Source organism: Rhinolophus sinicus, chromosome 17 (genome assembly GCF_057876585.1).
Source record: "Rhinolophus sinicus isolate RSI-liver-muscle chromosome 17, RSI-T2T, whole genome shotgun sequence".
NCBI lineage: Eukaryota > Metazoa > Chordata > Mammalia > Chiroptera > Rhinolophidae > Rhinolophus > Rhinolophus sinicus.
The window spans coordinates 64369663-64390421 of NC_142517.1; the positions used below are offsets into that span (position 1 = coordinate 64369663).

The 20759-nt window shown below is 41.9% G+C and overlaps 1 protein-coding gene across 2 annotated transcripts in view; it reads right to left on the minus strand.

Annotated features, from left to right (window-relative positions):
* Positions 1-20759, minus strand: part of ARHGAP31 (Rho GTPase activating protein 31) — a 103309-nt gene that overhangs the window by 15348 nt on the left and 67202 nt on the right. For both annotated transcript variants that reach the window (XM_019729678.3, XM_019729677.3), the window contains exons 4-8: positions 14109-14191; positions 13044-13151; positions 12208-12350; positions 6313-6511; positions 3874-3998 (exon numbers count right to left, since the gene is read on the minus strand). In XM_019729678.3, coding sequence (XP_019585237.3) covers positions 3874-3998; positions 6313-6511; positions 12208-12350; positions 13044-13151; positions 14109-14191 — 658 coding nt within the window. The remainder of the gene's footprint in view (positions 1-3873; positions 3999-6312; positions 6512-12207; positions 12351-13043; positions 13152-14108; positions 14192-20759) is intronic.

A 20759-nucleotide genomic window follows, 5' to 3' on the forward strand; every position in this document is an offset into this window, starting at 1 on the left:
CTGCCTGGGGCCCGCTGTGCTGTGGGAGGACGCAGTCATCTTCACTCAAACCCTTGGGGATGGCAAGATTGCCTTCAACCTCCTTCCATGCAATAGTTAAGCCCGAATTCTTATTCTTTGAAGATCTGCTATTTCTACAAGTTTATAAACTGATTTATTATCCTAACTGCCTGGCCAGCATCCTTTCCATTCATGTATTCTAAAACAAGCTTTTCCCTTCGTTTTCTAGGACTGCTGGAATTCCTCCAGGTTTCCCGTGTCAGCCTTCTGGGGCAGTGACCACATGACCCTGAGTGTCATGGAGGGTGAACGACAGTTCTGCAGCGCCATCGGTGTTCACCTTCTGTGTTGGACTCTTTTTCATGGTGCAGCTCCGTGTGGCCTTGGTGACCACAGAAGCTGCTTTTGGGAACAGTCCCCAGGGATACCCTGAACCCTTTTCTGGATAGTAACTAACCACTCGGGGCTCCTTGGCCCATGACTATATTTAGATTATATTTTTCTGTCTGAGACCTTGGTCTCAGGGAGAAGCATCCGCCAGTTTTCTGGCGGTCTTTGGGTCCTTGAGTCCCCTCTCTTAGACTATTCCTATGGCTTTGGGATTTTCCTGCTCAAAGGAGTTCACTTTGGAGGGTTTCTTGGAATCTTTCTGTTTGATAATATACAAATTTCAATGCACCAGTATCTGGGAGACCCCAGAATTCATGCATCTTCATTTAGTGTTTTTTATCCTTCAGTTCTTATTTTAGTTCTATTTTCTAAATATGGATAAACACCCCTTCACCTGCAGCTCCCCCCGCCCCCCCAAATCCCCAATGCTACAATGGTGAGTCAATTTTTTAAAATGTCCTTAGTTATGAAATTTTTAAAAAAGATTTAAAAATTAGTCAAATACATCAATCCACTGATTCACTTTTTCTCACATGCATATTCCAACAAATAGTGAGTCCCTGTGCCACTTACAGAGACCACGCTGGTGGATTAGGACCATAAGCTCCCCCCCCCACACACACCCCAGTCGTTAGTTTCTAAGGTTCCAGCAACACTCTTCTGGTGAAAAGTGGCCACTCAGGCAATAAGCAAGGTCACAGACAGCCATTTCTATTGACACTGAAGGTTCTTTAATTTCACCCCTGCATCCCATCAAAATTCAACCAGTTTGCTGATCTATCTCTGATTAATTTGCTCATGAGATATTAGACCAGCAGTTTTCAACCCTGGCTGCATATCAGAATAACCTGCGGAGCTTTATAAGTGACCAGTACTTTGACTTCAGCACAGACCTCCTGAAGCAAAGCTGCTGTGGGTGTGAACCACTCTGGGCGAGCCGTGCTGAGAAGCAGCCCTGGCCGGGGACAGGCTGTGCACTCTGGGAATTTACCACCATTTGATCCAGGACCTTGGGCTTCTTCCTTCTGAAAACCACACAGCGGGTGGACATCTTCCCAAGTCAAGATCAAGGCAAATCATTTGTTTCATTTTTGCTTGATTGTCTTGTTCTGTCGTTTTTTACTTTTTGTTACTTCCCTTTCATCGTTATCACTGATTACGTAACTGAAATTCTCTTTGATGTGCTTAAGCAAATCTCTTATTAGATCAGGAGTTTCTTGCCAGGTACTCCTCCCCTCAGATTCTCCTCTAAGAATCCTAATTTCTGATTTGTATCTGATCTACCTGTGGCAACTTGCCCTTTTCACCTGCGCTATCTTTCCATTTTGTGCAAGACACAGACACATTTTCCTATATAATGCATATAGTAGATACCTACCCAGGATCCATTTCCTTTCCCCCTTCTCTCAGAGCCCTTGTACTTCTTGGGTGCATCTGACTGTAAGCCCATTCCTCATGCTAGTGATTGGTTCAGGAATACAGGCCCACACAATCAGCACAGGGCACTCCCTTGGCCATAGGGATTGATCCATGTGACTCAGTGAAGACAACTGAGATGTGGGAGAGGGAGGGGTGTAATAGGGGCTTCTGGGAAAAAGGGTGCCTGCTCTTAGAAACAAGGTACCATAAATGATGTTCTTTCTCCTTCTGCACATAGTGATAGTCCAAGGTGAAGCCTAGAACTACTACGATGTCAAAGGAAGCCAGTGTGGGCATGAAGCTGATGCACAGGGGAAGGCCCAGCTGAGGAAAACATGGAGAAGGAGACTGAGCCACCCCAAAGCCTCCCCTACATCTGGATGTCCCTATACATTCCCTCATTGTGTAAACCAATTGAGTTGGATCTGCTATTATTTACAATCTAAATCACGGTAATTGCTATGCCCTGTGTCATCCCTCATTACTCCAATAGGCAAACGTGAAGCTTTCTAACATCTCTACTTTATGATCTTTGGCACACAATGATCACTGGGATTGAGGAAAGTCCTTAAAAATATTCTCTCTTTTTACCTACAGGCATAGATTTCTCCCCCAAAAAAATCTTTATTATTAAAAACTTCAAATATTCAGAAAAGTTGAAGACCTGGTTGGTACCAAATACTGACATTTCGCCCTATGTTTGCATTATCTACCTACTTATCTATATTTTGCAGGATCGTTTGAAAGTGAGTTTCAATATTGTGACAATTCATCCTTAAACATTTCAACTTCAGCATATATCTCTGAAGGACCATTAGCACAGTCTGAAAATTTATAATTCTAATACCCAATGTATTCATCCCCAAAATTATCTTTTGCAGCCATTTTAAAAAAACAAAACAAAACTAGGATCCAATCAAGCTTTGCTCATTGCATTCGTACATTTACTTTTTATAACTTGTTTTTATAACTACTGTCCTCATTTAAAAAAATCATACCTTCAATCTATAATACTAAAGGTCATTGTGACAAATTTACTTGGTCTTCCCTTTCTGACTCAATATTCAGCAGGATTGGTTATATTCCCCATTGTAAGGTGGGTCCCTCAGTTCCTTCCTGCTTCAATTCTTATTCACTACTAAGATACAATTCCCACAGGGCAGCATCTCTTTAAAAATCATGACCCTGACTCGAGGGGAGAAGGGACAGATCTTCCTTATAGTAGAGTTCAATTAATGAATGTAGAAGGAATGATGGAAACAGAAAAAGACCCTTTGGCAAACACCACAGTAGTAACTGTTGCAGGCAGGAACCATTGATGGATGCTAAAATTCATGGATGGAAGTATGATGAGAAACAGGATATTTGCATAGTCTCAAAATATCTCCCACCACATACTTATTAATTGCAAAGGAAAAAAATAGTAACTTAACAGGAACAAAACCTTGTAGAACGCACTTTAACCAAGTGATCAAAGTTAACATCACCAGCCATAAGATACTGACATCATCTGCGTCCTGAGACGATACCCTGAGACAGACACAACATTCATAACCTGAATCTAATCGTGAGAAAACATCAGAAAAACCCAAACTGAGGTATATTCTACAAAATAAATGGTCAGAAAGACTGACAAACTGTCCTAGATTGGAGGAGATGAAGGAAGCATGACAGTGAAATGCAATGTGGGTTCCTGGACTGGATCCCGGACCAGAAAAAGGACACGAGTGGGACAATTGGCCAAATACGAATAAAGTCTATAATTTATTTAATAGTATTATATTGACATGAGTTTTCTGGCTTTGATTATTGTATGATGGTTATACAGTATGTTAAAATTTGGGGAGGCTGTGTGAAGAGTATACGAGTTCTCTGTGTACTACTCGTAGTTTTGCAACCTTTTTTGTAAGTCTAAAATTATCTAAAAACACCAGAAAGACTCAGTAGTTAATTTATCAGTTTCTCCTTCAGGGCTAGAGAGTTTAATGTGATCGAACCAAAGACTTAAGAAGCAGAATTAGGGGGAAGAAATATCTTGTAAACATAACTGTTGTTGATTCTTACCTGAGAGCCTCTGTCCTCTCACAAACACACTCCCATTTCTACTCAGCTTTGATTTGGAGTCTGATCCAGAACGTCCCAGATTAAATATTGATTTCCACTTCTTTGATTTACTGGAGAGCTTTCTTCTAAAAGAGCCAAGCCATACGGGGTTAGTTTGGTCACTAGTCATCTCAATAGGACTTTTAAATTGAGAAGGAATATCCCAATCACGTTCTAGTTATGTATGGCTCTGGCATGTCAGGAAATTCCTCTCTAAAATCCAAGTAGAGATGCCCTAGAGCAGGGGTGTCCAAACTGCGGCCCGCAGGCCGCAATCCATTGTTAACTGGCCCGCAGCAAATTCCAAAAATATATTTAGTTTACTTAAATAAACCAGGTGAGGCAATACGTACTTCACCTCGAGTGAGTGGCCAGGCTGGTTGTGTATTTTACTGCATATGGCCCTTCATGAAAAACGTTGAAAAAAGTTTGGACACCCCTGCCCTAGAGGATCAAGCTCCGCAGTCGCGCTTTCACGAGTCAGAGCAAAGGAACACATTCCCAGAACAAAGGCAGGGCTGGGGCAGACAGAAGCAGGGATGAGTGGGAGACTCAGAGGTCACAAGCAACCACACAGTTCTGGGAATTCTGGTAAGCACTTTAGCCCTTGGTTTTCAGAGGTACCTAGTTTTTACAGGAGTAAACACTAGACCTCAGTCCTGTTATGCTCCCTGCACTGTGGGCCACGCTGCTGTCACATCTGCAGGTGAGGAAAGGGCTAGAGAAGACTTTCGTGGACTGCAAAGGGGGTGTATGAGAAAGCAACTTGAAAAAGAGTCTGGCCTGGGAGAACTGAAGGCTGCTGGGTGAGGTCAGTGGTCACTGCAGAGAAATGCCCAGGGTAGGTAGTGGGTCTCTCATTTCCCTGATACCTGGGCACCAGGCTGCTTCAGTAAGAGGCCAGGAAAAGAGTGCTGGACTGATCTGGGGAGCCTGGCGCCACTAGGGGTCACCACCAGGGATCACCACAGAGGCCCAGCCCTCAGACTTCATCAAGTTCCAGGATGAAAGCCTGTAACTTCGGGTTTCCACGAAGAACTTTTTCTCCACAGCGGTCTCGTATAGCACCCAGATCTCAAGCCCAAGATGTTTTTACCATTAATCAGAGATAGATCTGTAGTGCTGGGTGGTTTTGGATCTGGCCTGTTTTTTTCAAGCACTTGGCCGTGGGGTGGATTTGACAGGATGGCATAAACTGGGGTATGGTGCAGCCCAGGTGTGGTTGAAGGCACAGGGAAAATGTACTTGGTGGTCCTACTGAGGTACTCTTCTCCCTAATTCCCGGGTGGAAGTCTTCTTCTCCAGGGATTTGGTGGGAGGAGCAGAGGGGCTCAATCTCTATAGAGCACTGTTCATGCACGCCAGGAAATGGAGGCTTTCTTTCCAGGTGAATTCCAGGTTTGCCATTCCCATAACATGCAGTATGACAGATACCCTCCCTGTCCGTCCCCCCCACCCCCCCACAGTTGTCCAATGTGGCAGTGCTCTTTCTCCAAAGGGAAACATCTCGGGGACGACACTGACGAGGTATGAGATGTCTGTTTTCATACCTCTTTGCACTGACCAAACAGCGAGCATGACAGAAATGGCAACGCAGATTGCCTTTCAGCCCCTCCACCTACTGTCTGCCTGGAACTTAGGACTCCTGCTTCAATTGCTGCCTCCTTTTTATAGTGGGTTATGAAGGAGATGGGCAGAGGGAAATGTGGAGAGCAGGATTGCAACAGAGGAAGTGAGAGGGAGAACTGAGGACAGAAAAGATCCTATGAATAAAAAGGATGTATTTTTGGAGGGGAGGGACAGCTCTGACAGGTATGAGAGGAAGAAGGGAAGCCAGAGATGGCATCTCCAAGTGCTGCACACCCATAGTTTCCAATCTACAGTGGCACTATTTGTCAACTTGTCCTCCATTCATCTCCGTGCCTTTTGTGATGTTCCGTGGAAGGGAAAGATGGGAGGAGGGAGTCAAGTTTTTCTTTTTAGCAAAGTGCTTTTTGAAAATGGCAAGCCTGTTTTGTCTAAACTAAGGAGTAAGGGATTTTAGTCGTGACTCTTTATATTAGGTTGGGGCAAAAGTAATTGCGGTTTTAAAGTACTAGCAAAAACCGCAATTACTTTTGCACCAACTAATACCTATGAGATCCACTCCCATCCTGGTTCTAGGGAATATCTGTTGGGAGATTGGGGTCTTGATAATTATGGGGCAGTGAGTGAAGGCAACAACCACTGGTGAGTGAGAGTTTTGGCGACAGATCTTTTCTCTTCTGGAATGTTTCCTTTCATCCCAACCCAGACTGCATCCCCAACCCATGCTGCCATCATGGCCCTGAGACCATGTTGCTCACTCTTCTGTCCCCCTCCATCCCAACATCTCCCAGAATTTCAAAGAATGCCACTTACTTGTTGTCTGGTAACTCCAGGACAGTGTGGAAGAGGGTGCCCATGGGAGGGACAATCTCAGGCAGGCTATTTTCCCTCCTTTCCTTCCGAGCAGGATGGTTAGTGGCCAGGCTCCGGGCCTGAGCTTCCTCCAGACTCACCAACTTCATGGGCAGGGAGAGGGCTGGCAAGGTCAGGCTCTTCATGATGGGCCGGTTTTCTGTAGAGTGGAGAGAAGAGCTCATGGACTCCTGGGAGGCCTTGGTCCAGCCAGATTCCCCAGCCACAGCCCCTCCCTTCCTGACCTGACAAGAAGCTCCTCTTGGGCTTGGTGGGGACTGGGGTAGAGTCTGCACACAGGACACTGACAGCCCTCCTGGCCAGAATAGCCAGAAGGCACACGGGTTTCAGGCGGTAAACTGCACTTACTGTACTTTCACAGAGGAACCATTCATTCATTCATTCATTCATTCATTCATATGGCAAATATTTATCGAGCACTTACTGTGGGCCATAGTAACCATCAGTGGGTCTTTAATCCTGGAAACTGCCTAGTGCTTTGGCCAGGTGGGAATGTCTGTCCAGCCACAGAGGTCCCTCCCTCAGCGAGGATAAGGCAGGAGTCCGCCCCTTGTCTCCGCAGCTGGAGAACAGAGGCTCCAAGACAATTTAAGGTTGGAGCCTGTACTTTCCCTAGATTACCCAGGCTTATATCTCTGCAGTAAAAAGACATTTTACAGCCCATACTGTTCTCTAAAAGATAAGAGGCTATTCACGTACTACCCAGTCATGTTCTAGTTTATACAAGCTAATCCTTTCCTTCTATAGATTTTTTTTAGAAATAGAAGTGATAATGAGAGATCACTGGTGTCCAGGGTTATCTCTTTCCTCCAAGTCAGTGGTTCTCAGCTTGGGGCAATTTTGCATCCCCTCCCTCCAGCCAGGGATATTTGGCAATGTCTGAAGACATTTTTCATTGTCACAAGTATATGTGGGAATGCTACTGGCGCTAGTGGGTAGAGGCCACAATGCATAGGACACTGCCCCACAACAAGGACTAACCAGCACTAAATGCCAATAGTGCCCAGGCTGAGAAACCCTGATCTAAGTGAAAAAAAAAGAGGTCTAAATTTGCCTCAATTTAGTCTTTTGGCAACCTTGCCAGTTTTCTGTAACTTTGGAAGGTGTGAAAAGACTCAGTGGTCACTTGGGCCCACTGAGGCTAGGATATCATTTTGGTATAGGATTCACCTCATTTTCAGGAAGGACCTTGATAGCACTATTTCTCTTTGCAGAGCATGACCCTCTCTGGGTAGAGGGAAATAAAATCACTGGAAAAGGGCCTTGTAGAAAACGGAGGCAGGCTGTGACCCTGGAGTGTTTTCAGGGAGGGTAGCGTGGCAGTCATTCAGCAGGATGGCAGTGAAGTGAATCTGGGATCCTAAAAACGTTTCAGTCAAGTTGGTGACTTCAACTCGGTTTTCCTACTTAATCCAAAGGAGGTTAAAATATTTCAATTTAACTTACTTTCAATATCTGCTCATAGATTGTAGATTTATTATTTTGTTTCTTAAAAAATTAAACCACTGTGGGAGCAACTGGGACGATGGAATAGCGTACACTGCAGGGTCAGGAGGCCTCAGTTCAGTGCCCACCTCTCCCCGTAGTTCTAGGCTCCGGTATCCTAAGGCCTACTCATCATCTCTGCGTAGATGTTTAATAGGCATCTCTAACCGTGCATTTCCTAACAGAGCTTGTGATTTCTGCTCTTCACCTCTACACTAGTATCTTCTCCTATCTTCTCCAAGTTGGTAAGGGGCACCATGGATCACCCACTTGCGTAAACCAAAACCTGGAGAAGCTATTTTTCACCCATTCCTTTCTTTGATGCACCCCCTCCTCCCACATCCAGCCTATAATCAAGTCCTATGACTCTACCTCCAAAATACCAGGGTGCCAAAAAAATGTATCCAAGTGGACACTTTGGTCAACGTTGCTCAAACAGTAGTTCGCCGTAATCAGAAGTGTCTGGACGCTGATGGTAACCACTTTGAGCACCTCTTTGTAACTGCAGAAGTCAAACGTGACTCGTATTCATCTTTTGTTATCGGTATATATTGAGTATTACAATTTTAATACAGTTTTTTCCTTTCTTAAAATGTGTATACAATTTTTTTGTGCCCTCTCTATATCCTAAAGCCAGTCACTTTCTTCCTTTCCACTGCTAACATGCTAGTCCAGGCCACCATGATTTCCCACCTGATTTCTGTCATAGCTACTTAACTTGTCTCCCTAAAAGGCTTATTGCCTTTGAGTCTGTCCTTCAGATCTGAGCCAGAATGCTCAGATCCTGCACTCCCTGCTCTAAATCCTCCAATGCTTTCACTGAGAACAAACCAAACACTTAGCAACACTTACAAGGACCTTCCATCTGCTTTTCCTCTCCTCTTTGCCCACTGACAAAGATCTACAGTAAAATTTTTGAACGTATACTCCCATTGTAAATACGTATATGTTTGTAAATTATACGTATTTACCACTGTATTAGTGTTATGTATACTAGGAAACATACAAAATCATAGAAATTATGAAGTTACAATAAAAATACATGAAAAAAATTATAATCATTTCTTTTAATACCCACACTTCAGTACTTTGGTCTCTGGTGCTCCCGAGGGTGGGACAGCCCACTTTGGAGACCGCAATGGCTTTGGCCACACTGGCCTACTTTCCCGCTCCACTGTGAGCCCCTTTCCACCTCTGAGCTTTTACACTCCCTGTTCTTTGTGTTTGGAACGTTGCTTATGTGACTGGTTCCTTTAATTATTCAGGTCTCAGTTCAAAGATCACTTCCTCAGAGACCATGGTCACTGTATCCAAATAACATCCCCAAGTCACTGACCATCCCATTACCCTGATGTCTTTTTTACCCTGATGTCATGGCATTTATGGCCTTTGAAGTTATAATGTACTTATTTGTAAACTTATTTATTGCCTGTCCTCCCAACCAGACCATAGCTCTAGGTTGGGCAGCGTCTTTGCTGTCTGTGTGATTACACCGTCCTCTGTATCTAGAACAGTGCCTGGTGCATAGGAGGTGCTTAATGCACACTTATGTTTTAATGAATCTTGGGTATATCACAATCTCTCTGGCCTCATTGCTTTCATTTATATATTAAAAGTATTGGATTCTATGACTTTTATAATCTTTTCTAGTTTGCAATAGAACCCTAGTTCCAAATCTTAAATTCCAGAGGGATGACTTATTCCATTTTGTGTAAATATTAAGTATGATACCTTACTAAACTCAATGCAAATTCATAACAACAACATTTAAATGAAATGCATTAAATAATAAGTATTGGAGGCAATCAAGAGTTAAAGTCTTAAGAGTAAATCGGTGGGGGCGGCCGGATGGCTCATTTGGTTAGAGCGCGAGCTCTGAACAACAAGGTTGCACGTTCAATTCCCCCATGGGATGGTGGGCTACGCCCCCTGCAACTAAGATCGAAAACGGTGACTGGACTTGGAGCTGAGCTGCGCCCTCCAAACCAGCTTGAAAGAACAACGACCTGGAGATGATGGGCCCTGGAGAAACAAACTGTTACCCAATGTTCCCCAATTAAAAAAAAAGTAAAAAAAAAGAGTAAATTGGATTTTGATATGCAAGACAAAAGATGATTAAGGTGATGGTCATAAAAAAAGCAGGTATTTCCAGGTTAGAATTAGGAACAATCTTAACACTAACAATCATGTCTGGGATTTGCTATCTAGAAGAACATTTCCCCAACGTCATTAATAATAAATAAAACACAATTGTTTATTTACCTATTTTCCTATTTTTTCCTCACAGAGTCAGTACAGAGTTAAGGAAAGAGCACAAGGTAGACGACCTTAGGTTCAATGTTAGGCAGTTACTAAGCTTTTCTGGTTCTCTGGTTCTTCACGTATAAAATAAAGTTGATACCAACTTTATGATGGTTGTTGTGATAAGTCAATGAGATGATGTATGTGGAGTGCTTGCAATAGTTCTTGGCATAGAATAAGTTCCCAATAAATTATTGGTTGACTCAAAAGGATGAATGAATGTATATTACTTCTTATTTACTTTCAAAAAAGATTTATATAGCTTACAATAAATAATACAGCTATAATGGGGAGTTAAAATAAAGATAAAATAAATGTCAACCACTCCTAGGTATATAACCAAAAGAATTGAAAACATATGTTCACAAAAATTTGTACATGAATGTTCATAGCCATATTACTCATAATAACCAAAAAATAGAAACAACCCAAATGTCCATCAACGGATGAATGATTGATAAACAAAATGCGGTGTATTCATACAATAGAATATTATTCAGTCATAAAAAGAAATGAAATACTAATACATGTGAAATATAGATGAACCTTGAGAACATACCATAAGTGAAAACAGTGAGTCGCAAAAGGCCATGTATTGTATGATTTCATTTACATGAAATGTCCAAAAGAGGTAAATCCATAAAAACAGAAAGTAGATGAGTGGTTGCCAGGCCCTAGGGGGAGGGGAACATATGGTATCACTGCTTCTTGGGCATGGGGTTTCTTTTTGGAGGGATGAAAATGCTCTGGAATCAGGTAGTGGGGATGATTGCACAATTCTCTGAATACATACAGTAAAAACCACCGAACTATACACTTTAAAATGATAAAATAGTGAAATTTATGTTATGTGAATTTTATCTCAATAAAAAAATTTTTTAAAGGAAAGTCATAAACCACAGAGGACAGAATGGGGTGGGAACAATTATACCAGGAATCAAAATTTGATAGTAATTGCAATTGATTATTCTGATGATTATACTTTTGTTTGTTTGTTTGTTTGTTTGTTTAAATATACTAGCTAAACTGGAAAAGAATGCTTTGATCAGCTAACACAAATGATTTGCAGACACCATTCTCATACACTACTGGTTCTCCAAATGTGGACCTGGCCTGCAGCAGCCGCATCACCTGGAAACTTGTTAGAAATGCCAATTCTCAGCAGCACGCCAGACATGCTGAATCAGAAACTCTAGGGATGAGGCCGAGGAGTTTGTGTTTTAACAAGCCTTCTGGGTGGTATGATGTGAGCTAATGTTTGAAAACCACTCTGACACCAATGGTAGTTGCCAGGCTTCTTGACCAACTGAATTCTGGTTTTTACAAATTAGGCTCACATGAGTTCAAACAGCATCACCCAAGTGACTCCTAGGATTATGCTGTTATAAGAGCTATAGGACTGAAATATAGTATCTTGCGTCCCATTAACATCCAGCCTGAAATAGTTCTGTCTTTGTCGCTAATATGGCTACAGTGGGTTCAATGCTAACTTGTCTCTGCATACGCATGCCCACAAACACACAAACACACACTCATTTTTGTGTGCATGTGTCTGGTACATGGCAGAGCAAAGTAAGCACTCGAGAAATGCTTGGGAAGAAAATGCATTCTGAATATACGTAGGAGTATGAACTCATTCACTTAAGACTTCCAGATAAAGACATAAGGATCTTCTGAAATATATTATACTGAAAGTAAAGATGAAATCTAATAGTTAAAGAGAAGAATGTTGCCAGTGCGTCTAGACAATAACTCAAAGAGTTTAAGGACACACTAAAACCAACAGAACAGGATTCCAGCTCACCAAGCCACATTCACGGGACAGGCCAGGTAAGCAACTGATCAGAAGCAATCCACAGCCACCCACAAATGCCTCACACTTTCGTTGTACACATACAGAGGTATATATGCCCAATCCCCAGACACTGACACACACACAGCCAATACTCAGAGCTAGAACCAAGGCCACCCTAACTTATTCTTGGGCCCCCTAACTAAGGCAAGAAATAAGGATGGACTGGTGGGACGTAAGCCAGGAGGAGCTTTTACCATCGTTTTCCAGAGACCCGGGTGCGCCATTGTTAAAGATTTGATCCACATGATTCAATATGAACTCAATCACCACCTGCTGGACTCGGACAGCGAGGAAGGCTGCATCTCCATTGCAACCAGTGGCTTCGATTTCTTTGGACCTAAATCATGGAAGGAAGACATTCGGTTGAGTGAGCCAGCCCTACAATCTGAAGCAGTAAGGGGAAGCCAGTGGGCCTTTTGTACAAGACCCATCTCCTCAACGTATATGGTTTGTTAATCTGTAGAATATTTTATCTATTTAAGACCAATTAGAGGGACTCTCCAAAGGCTATGAAGCCCAACACACTGAACAAATTTAAAACAATTACCAGGAATTGTGCATTGCAAGACTATAAACACCGTATTAGTGAATATATAGGAATTGATTTTTTTCTTCATAGGATCTCCTTCCACCCCCACCCAATTGTTCTGTGGGGCAGGTCATCATTTATGAAGTCATATGAAGCAGTTGATTCAGGTTATAAGCAGCTGTGAAACCAACAAAAACAACAAAAGCCAATCAGCCCCAGAGACAAGAAAGGCCTTTTCAAGAAATTATAACACACAGACCCATCACTTTAGCCACATCCTGGTATAGCCAGAAAATGCCGTTGGAACCCAGAGTTTCCAGGTTAGCAGGCAAAGAACTTAGGTTATTAAAATCACCTTTAATTCACATGTGCTACAAAAGACGGCTTAGCTACAGGTTTGTCTTCAAGGGGCTTTAATTTTGAAGATTCCAGTCTTCATAAGAATCAGTGGGCTGCTTGGAGCCCATGGGGGTGATGAGAAGGTGAGGTTACGGTGGTTACCTGAGGAGGTTTGGTGCCCACACCAGGGCCAGGTTCCTAGCGTGCATGTTGGTCTTGCTACTGAAGGAGGCGATGTGGGCCAGGTGTCGAATCAGGTATTCCAAGGTCCTGTAATGGTTCATTTAAAACAACAACAACAACAACAAAGTTAGAAACTTCAGGGCCTGTGTGAAGCCTGACATCTGGAGATAATTTCTAAGTTTGGATTTGAGAGACTCTAAATATTTCTATGTCATAAATTCTGGAGGGATATCAGGAAGTTATCAAGATTGATGGAAGTAATTTTCTTGGCCCTCAGCATACTGGCCTGGGGGTGGGTAAGGGGGATGGTCTTGTCAGAAGACAGCTAAGGTCCTTGGAGTGCCAGCCAGAGACAGAACTGGGAGATCCAGCCCCCAGAGCCTGAGAGTTCTTAGTGGCTCCCTGTTTCCGCTAATGCTCAGGGCAGTGTTGCTCCACACAGTTCTGAAACCAGCTCTTATCTCTTTTTGTAATTCTTCCAGCTACAGGTAACTTCATCCTTGTTAGGAGGTTCATTTGTGGATGAATGACATCTATTATTGCTAGAAGTTCTTTCTTACATCAAAATCTGCCCCTTTGTAAAAGACGGGCAGGCCTAGGGAACCCTGGGAAAGGTGTTAAGATTAGGGGCTACATTCTGAGAAGGAAATGAAAGGATGGGATGATACTGACGAGCGAACAGAGAGATCAGTCAGCCAAATGCTCAAGGGCTACAGTCAAATCCTGTTTAGAAATCATCTTTTGTTCCATAGATTTGGTTATGCTATGAATCTGGATAAGAACCTAGGATATCACTGTGAGGCTATTACTGCGTGATCATAATCAGGGTGGACTCTGAGGGGTACCCTAGGACACGGGCTGCCCCTTCCCTCCAATGTCCCTGTTCAGACACCAACTCACTCTGATAAAAGTGACCTGTTTATCCACCTCAAAATGCCCAAGAAAGCCACTGTCCACTGAATTTGTTCCCTTATATGTCAGCCTGCATCTGTGGTATTATACCACATTGAGAGGCTACAAATTTGTTTCACCAAGGATTCTTACCTATAATGGGACGGGGGAAGTTCCTGGATAACATTTTGGATTCGGGCCAATTGGCCTTCTTCTGGGCAATGCGACACGGCTTCCTGAAGAGAAGAACATAAGGAACCCAGTGAGAGCCCAAGAGGGTGGACACCCACCTGCGTCTGCTGGTTTTACTTAGGCTTCTGGTACATCAGGCTCTCAACCATGCTGAGAGATTATCCTTCTAAGAGGCATGCTTTTCTAGTAAAACCAAGCAACTAAAATCCTGTGGGTTGCTTGGGTCTACGTGGGGCCTCAGATGGGTATTAGGTATCCGGTAAAGAAGGTGTAGAAACTTGGGCGTGTCTTGTGTGGCAAAGTCATAGAGACACTGGGAGAGATTAAAGAGACAGAGACAGAGGGAGACAGGGTGAGACAGGGAGATGACAGAGTGGCTCCATGTTTACTCAGCCAGCTGTCTTCTTGGGTGCAAACAGCCACTCCCCACCTAGCCGGAGACTATTCCTTGACCTCGTTACTCAGCGCTGCCTGTCAGAGATGCTGGAAAGCAGGGAAGATGTGCCTTCTTAGCAGGATAAGAGCTTTGTCCCTGAGACCTAGCGGCTTTGCCGCTGGTTGTTCTCTGTGTTGCTCTCTGGTTGTTTCCTTTGTGGGGTATTTTGTTCCCCACCTCAACCCAGTGCCCTTTGGAGAGGCAGGGACATCAGTAAAGGCAGTGATCACAGGCTTGTCCGGGGCTTTCACACCATGCAGGTGTCACTGTGCAGACTCCCCTGCACCCCTGCAATCCTGAGACTCTCTCCTGCCGTTGCCCAGGCTCAAGGGCCCCTTCACAGTGCAGTGGCTGAGTGCTAGAGAATTGTCATCATGGGAGCAGTACCTAAGTTCAAGATCAGTAGTAATCACATCTTTGTTTATGGAAGTATAATTTACAAATATTTTAAAAATGTACAAATCTTAAGCTACAGTTCCATGAGTTCTTTCATATGCATGTAACTACATAACACTACCCAGATCAAGGTACAATTTAAAAGCAGCTCATGAGCTCACTCCAATCCTCATGGTCCTGAATCCATAGGCATATGTGACTTACAGTCTTTTATTTCCTCCTGGTGCTGGAAACTTGCTTGACATTTATATATAATGAAAAATATAATCATAAAATATATTCTTTAATTTGGTAAATACTGCCCCCTGCAATACTACCAAAATAGATCTTAATTGTGGGGTGGGGTTTTCTTATATTGTTTACCTCTGTTCAGTCTTTAGCTGTCATCTGCTCGCTTGTGTACAAAGGGTGAAGTCCAAACTCTGTTATGAGAATTTTTAGGCACAGAAAAGTGGAAGGATACCTTCTGGAAGGATAACTTCACTGGATACGTTCTGTTTGCCAGGCCCTATGACAGGCCACACTTGCTGTGTGTGGTCTGCTCTAACTGACTACTCTAAGGCACTGCCCCAGCCCGGACCTCCTAACCACCCTCGCTCGCCTCCATTTTTTCCCACAGCACTCACCACCATTCTGTAGTCTATATAATGTACTTATTTATTAGGCTTACTGTTTACTGTCTGTCCCCTCGCTACATGTAAGCTCGTTAAGTGCAGGGACATGATGAGTCTCTGTGCCTGGCACACAAATTTGTTGAATGACTATACTCCATGTCCCTACATGCCAGGGCTTTGTCTACTAAGATTTTTTTCTGTTGTTTTGTTTTTTGCCTTTTTTATTAATTGAAGTAAAATATATACACAGAAGCTTACCATTTTTAAAGGCAATCAAAACTCTCCGCATGGGAAAACTTTAGAGTTTGTTTCCAAAGCAGAACTGGGGAGGAAGGTGGGATGGGAGGGTCATGGTCACAAGTGTCCCCGTCTTCTGGTGGGTTTGCCAGCTGGAGAACAGAGCCAGCATAAGCACGATCTCTGCTGCAATCCTTATTTTTTGAGATGTGGTGAGGGTGAGGACATGAATGGGGCCGGAGTAAGCACACTGACACCTCTGCTGTCTTCCCGGGAGTGGTCATTTAGAAAACAAGATTTGTGAAGAGGACTCTGGCTGCCAGGGCAGGGAAAGCCTCACAAAGGGAGAAAGGGGAAAGAAGCTACAGGGGAAGGAGGGGCAGAGGAATGCAATGTGAACCATCCCACATTCTGTCCTGCAAAGGGGGAGGGGTGGGATCTCCCTGCAAAGCTAGGAGGAGCTCGGCCAAGCTTGCACATATACTCCACCCCACCGCATTCTAAAAATGTGTCTGGGGAATAAAGGTGTAGATGAATTTAACAGCCCACATGGAAAGTTCCTTTAATATTTTAGGAAGTTGTTAGTCATCTTTGTTCTCTGAGAGGCAGGGCAGGCTCATCCCCTGATGCCTGTAGGTCCCATTTGGGATTGGTGTTTATTTCATGATTCACAGCCTCTCCGCATCGCACCCCAATCCTATTCAGAAGCTCTCTAGGTCCTTGTTTCTCTCCTGGAACAGTGCAGTTATTTTTAGCCTAGGCAGCCCTGTCCACAGGGTGGACAAACAACCTGAGGCTCTCCCTTCCAACTGCACCCCAGCTGCAACTCAGCCCTCGCCCTTTATTTTGTATTACTTGTGTAAAAATTATATTTTTATTTTAAGTTATTTTGAGCAATTAGATAAAAAAGTAATTCATTCACATAATTTTTAAAATGCAAAGGACCCAAGGGACTACACAGAAGAAAGTTAGTCTTCCTTCCAACTGCAGACTCTCAGTCTCCAGAGGCAACCCACGGTCTTTATACCTATCCGTCTTCGTCTCCCGTGGAAGCAAGCCCATCTGCAAATGCCCCGTTTCCCATCATTTTCCTCCTTGCTTGCTCCATACCGGCCAAGCTGGCCTCCGCATATTCCCTCCATCAAGCTCAGGCAAGTCTTCCACTGGGGCCTTTGCACCTGTTGTTTCTTCGTAACACCCTCTTCCCCCAAATATTTGCACAACGTGTTCCCTCGCTTCACCCTTGTCTCTGTTCAAATATCACCTCATAGAGACTTTTGATTATCCTACCCAAAATAGCAGGCCCCATCATTCTCTTCCCCCATACTTGCATTAATTTTCCTCATGATACTTATCAACAGTTCTCCTTCTAGAGCTATGCTTTACATTTGTTTGTCATCTATCTCCTTCATTAAAACGTAAGTTTCATGAAAGCAAGGATTTTATCTGTCTTGCTTACCATGAAACTCCCAGCACCTAGAACTGTGCCTGCCATACACAGTATACATAGTAAGTGCCCAACAGACATTTGTTGAATGAAATGAGTAAGTGAATGAGTCCATGTTTTGCTTTGCATTTGAAAATGCCAAACAGCCATATTTGGGCCATACTTCCAGGCCATTACCATCTGAGGATCATACCTCCATTGTGGGAACACCATAGGTCTCCTTAAAAAGAGGAAGATTTGACAGAGACAGAAGAGAAGGCAACGGGACCACAGCTGTAGAGATAGGAGTGATGCGGCCACAAGCCAAGGAATGCCGACAGCCACTAGAAGTTGGAAGAGGCAAGAAATGGGTTTTCCCCCAGAGCCTCTGGAAAAAGCACAGCCCTAATGACACCTGATTTCAGACCAGTGAAACTGGTTTCAGACTTCTGGACTCTAGAACTGAGAGACTAAATTTCTGTTGTTTAAGGCACCAAGTTTATGGTAATTTGTTACAGCAGCCACATGAAACTAATAAACATGTACTCCAAATTTAAAAAAGAAATCTGAAGGAAAAAAAAATCACCTGCTATCCCACCATCCAGACGTAACTACTATTAACCCACTCACAGATGAAGCATAAAAGAAACAATGTGCCAGGCTTCCCAGCACCAAATATGAACACTGGGATCATTTCCGATTTAGTTGCATCTATGCTTTTTTCCATTTAACTTTATATTGTGGCCACTAAATACTCTTCAGAAATGTGACTTTTCACAGCTAAGATTTATTATCATTTATTTAGCCCATCCCTTCTTGTTAGACATGTAGATACTCCCAAAATTTTGATATTATAAATATTGCAATGAAATACTTGTAAATCAACTATTTTTTGCACATTTGACTATTGTCTTAGAATGGAGTCCTAGAAATAGTTACTGTATTAACAAAATATGAGCATTTTAGGAATTGTTGATAGTAATTTAAAATGACTTTCTGGGATGTCCCCCAATATATACTTCTAATAGAAAACTCTGAAAGAGCCACTCTCGACACAGTTATCCAATTTTCCTAACACTATTTGTTTACTGAATTATTCCTTCATTAGTTGGGGATGCTTTCTTAATCTCACATTAAGTTGTTCAATACCTGAGTCTATTTCACAGCTGTTAACTCTACTTAAAATAGTGTGGTAGTACTAAGACAGAATGGTAAGTCTTTACTTCCATTTACTAGCTCTACAACCCCAGCCAACAGCCTCAATTTACTTATCTGTAAGAGAGACAATAAAACCTACTTCACAGAGTTAGAGGATTAAATTAAATTAAATTTGTGAAAAGTTTATCATATAGTTAGCATTCAACAATTGGAAGCTACTATCATTATTATTATGCCATTAATATTTTTCTAGTTCTATTATTCCATCGAGATATTATTCTACCTTAGCTGTACAAGTGGGTTTAAATAAATCACTGTAAGAATGTGTAACAATGTAATAGAGCTATTTCAATGTCCTCGAAGAAGGTTTGCTTATATTATCCTAATTCATTACTGTGATCAAAGGAACCTATTACATGATAAATTCTACAACATAGTTAACTTCACTAGGTCTTACTTATGTAGAAGTCAGTTGTCACAACAAAACATTCTTATTTTATGTCTTAGTGTCAATTAACTATGTTTAAATACAATATCAGATTTCCTTGAAATCTGATGACAAGTTGACAATAAATAATACTGCTTCAGTATTTTTCTGTTGCTGTGGTAGATCAGAAAGATTAGCAATGTCAGGGAACAGAAGTGGGGACAGATAAATATGGGTTTTGCTCTGAGCCTATAAATAAGATCTGAGAAGAAACTATATTTCTGAAGTTTCTAGATAAGAATTCTTATCTATCCACAAGTATCACAGAATAAAATTTAGTTACAATAGAATCAATCAATTCTTTACACAAAGCTATTCTATTCTATCATTCTCAAGGATGATACTATTGTACCAAGACAATTAAAGCTATATAGAAAACAAAGTCTTACGCACAAATTAAAACAACAATAAGATATATTTTTGGTTGATTCAGATTGGCAAGTAATTTAACAAACTGAAAATATCTAGTGTTTGCAAGGTTGAAGGGAAAAGAGCACTCTTGTCTTTCTGTAGAACAATTTGGTAATATGTAACAAAATGTTAAATAAGAACTTTTTACTCAGTAAATCTATTTCAATGATTTTTCCCCAAAGATATAAACAAACAAAAGTATAAATATAAATATATAAATACAAATATATGTATAAAAGCAAAGCATTGACGGACAAAAATGCCTATCAGTTTGAAACTGGTTTCAGAAATCATTCCACATGAGTGAATACTCTGTAAAAATAGTGTCTTTATATTTGTTAATATGGAAAAATGGTCATGTTATTAAATTAGCAACGTTGCAAAAACAGCAATATATAGTCTGAGGAGTGAAGGTGAGGAGAGAGTTTGAGAGAGAGAGAGAGATATAAGGATGTCTACTAAAATGTTAATAGCAGATATGCCTGGGGTGGAGGATTTCGGGTGATGCATACTTTTTCCTTTATACTTTTCTGTATTACATTATCTTTTACAATAAAATTTTATTTTGATTTGGAAAAACAAAACACAACAAAAACACTATGCAAGGAGTAAAAGAATGAAGAAAATATCCAGATGTTAACTGTAGTTGTCTTTGGTCTTTAATAGGTGAGATCAAAGGTCCCTTTCTACTTTCCTCCATTTTCCAAATTTTCTTTTATTGAGTCGGACTACTTTAAATATGAGGAAATACTCATATATGCTGATGGTGATTATAATCTCTGGCAGACTCACGTGAGGCCCACAACCTGTCCTCCTGGTTCCTGGGAAAGACTCCTTTGTGGTCCAATGGTCAGATCCTACCATTATTTATGACAGCCACACAGAAGTTCATTTGCCTTCTGCCTTAGATTTCAAGGTCCTGTTAGATATCTTAGGGTCCCCTAACCGCTGGTGGGTACTTCCACCTCACCTGGTATATGTGGTCTTCTTTAGTGATCAACATTTATGTCCAAATTTTTTGTGTGTTTTGGCCTAATTATTTTCATTTAAAAAAATTAGTGTATTTTTAAAAAGATTTTTATTAAAAATATAGCTAACATGCACTATTGTATCAGGGGTACACCATAGTTAGTCAACATTTACAGACCTAAAGAAGTGATCACCATGACAAGTCCAGCAACCATCTGACACCTTACCAAGCAATCACAATATTATTGACTATATCCCCATGCTGTACCTTCCATCCCCATGACTTATTTGTTTTATACCTGGAAATTTGGATCTCTTATTCCCCTTCACCTTTTCCTTCCTTATTAAATTTTTCAATTACAATTGACATTCAATATTATTTTATATTAATCTCTTGTGTACAGCATAGTGGTTAGACATTTATATAATTTAAGAAGTGATTCCCCCTGACTAGTCTAGTACCCATCTGACATCATAC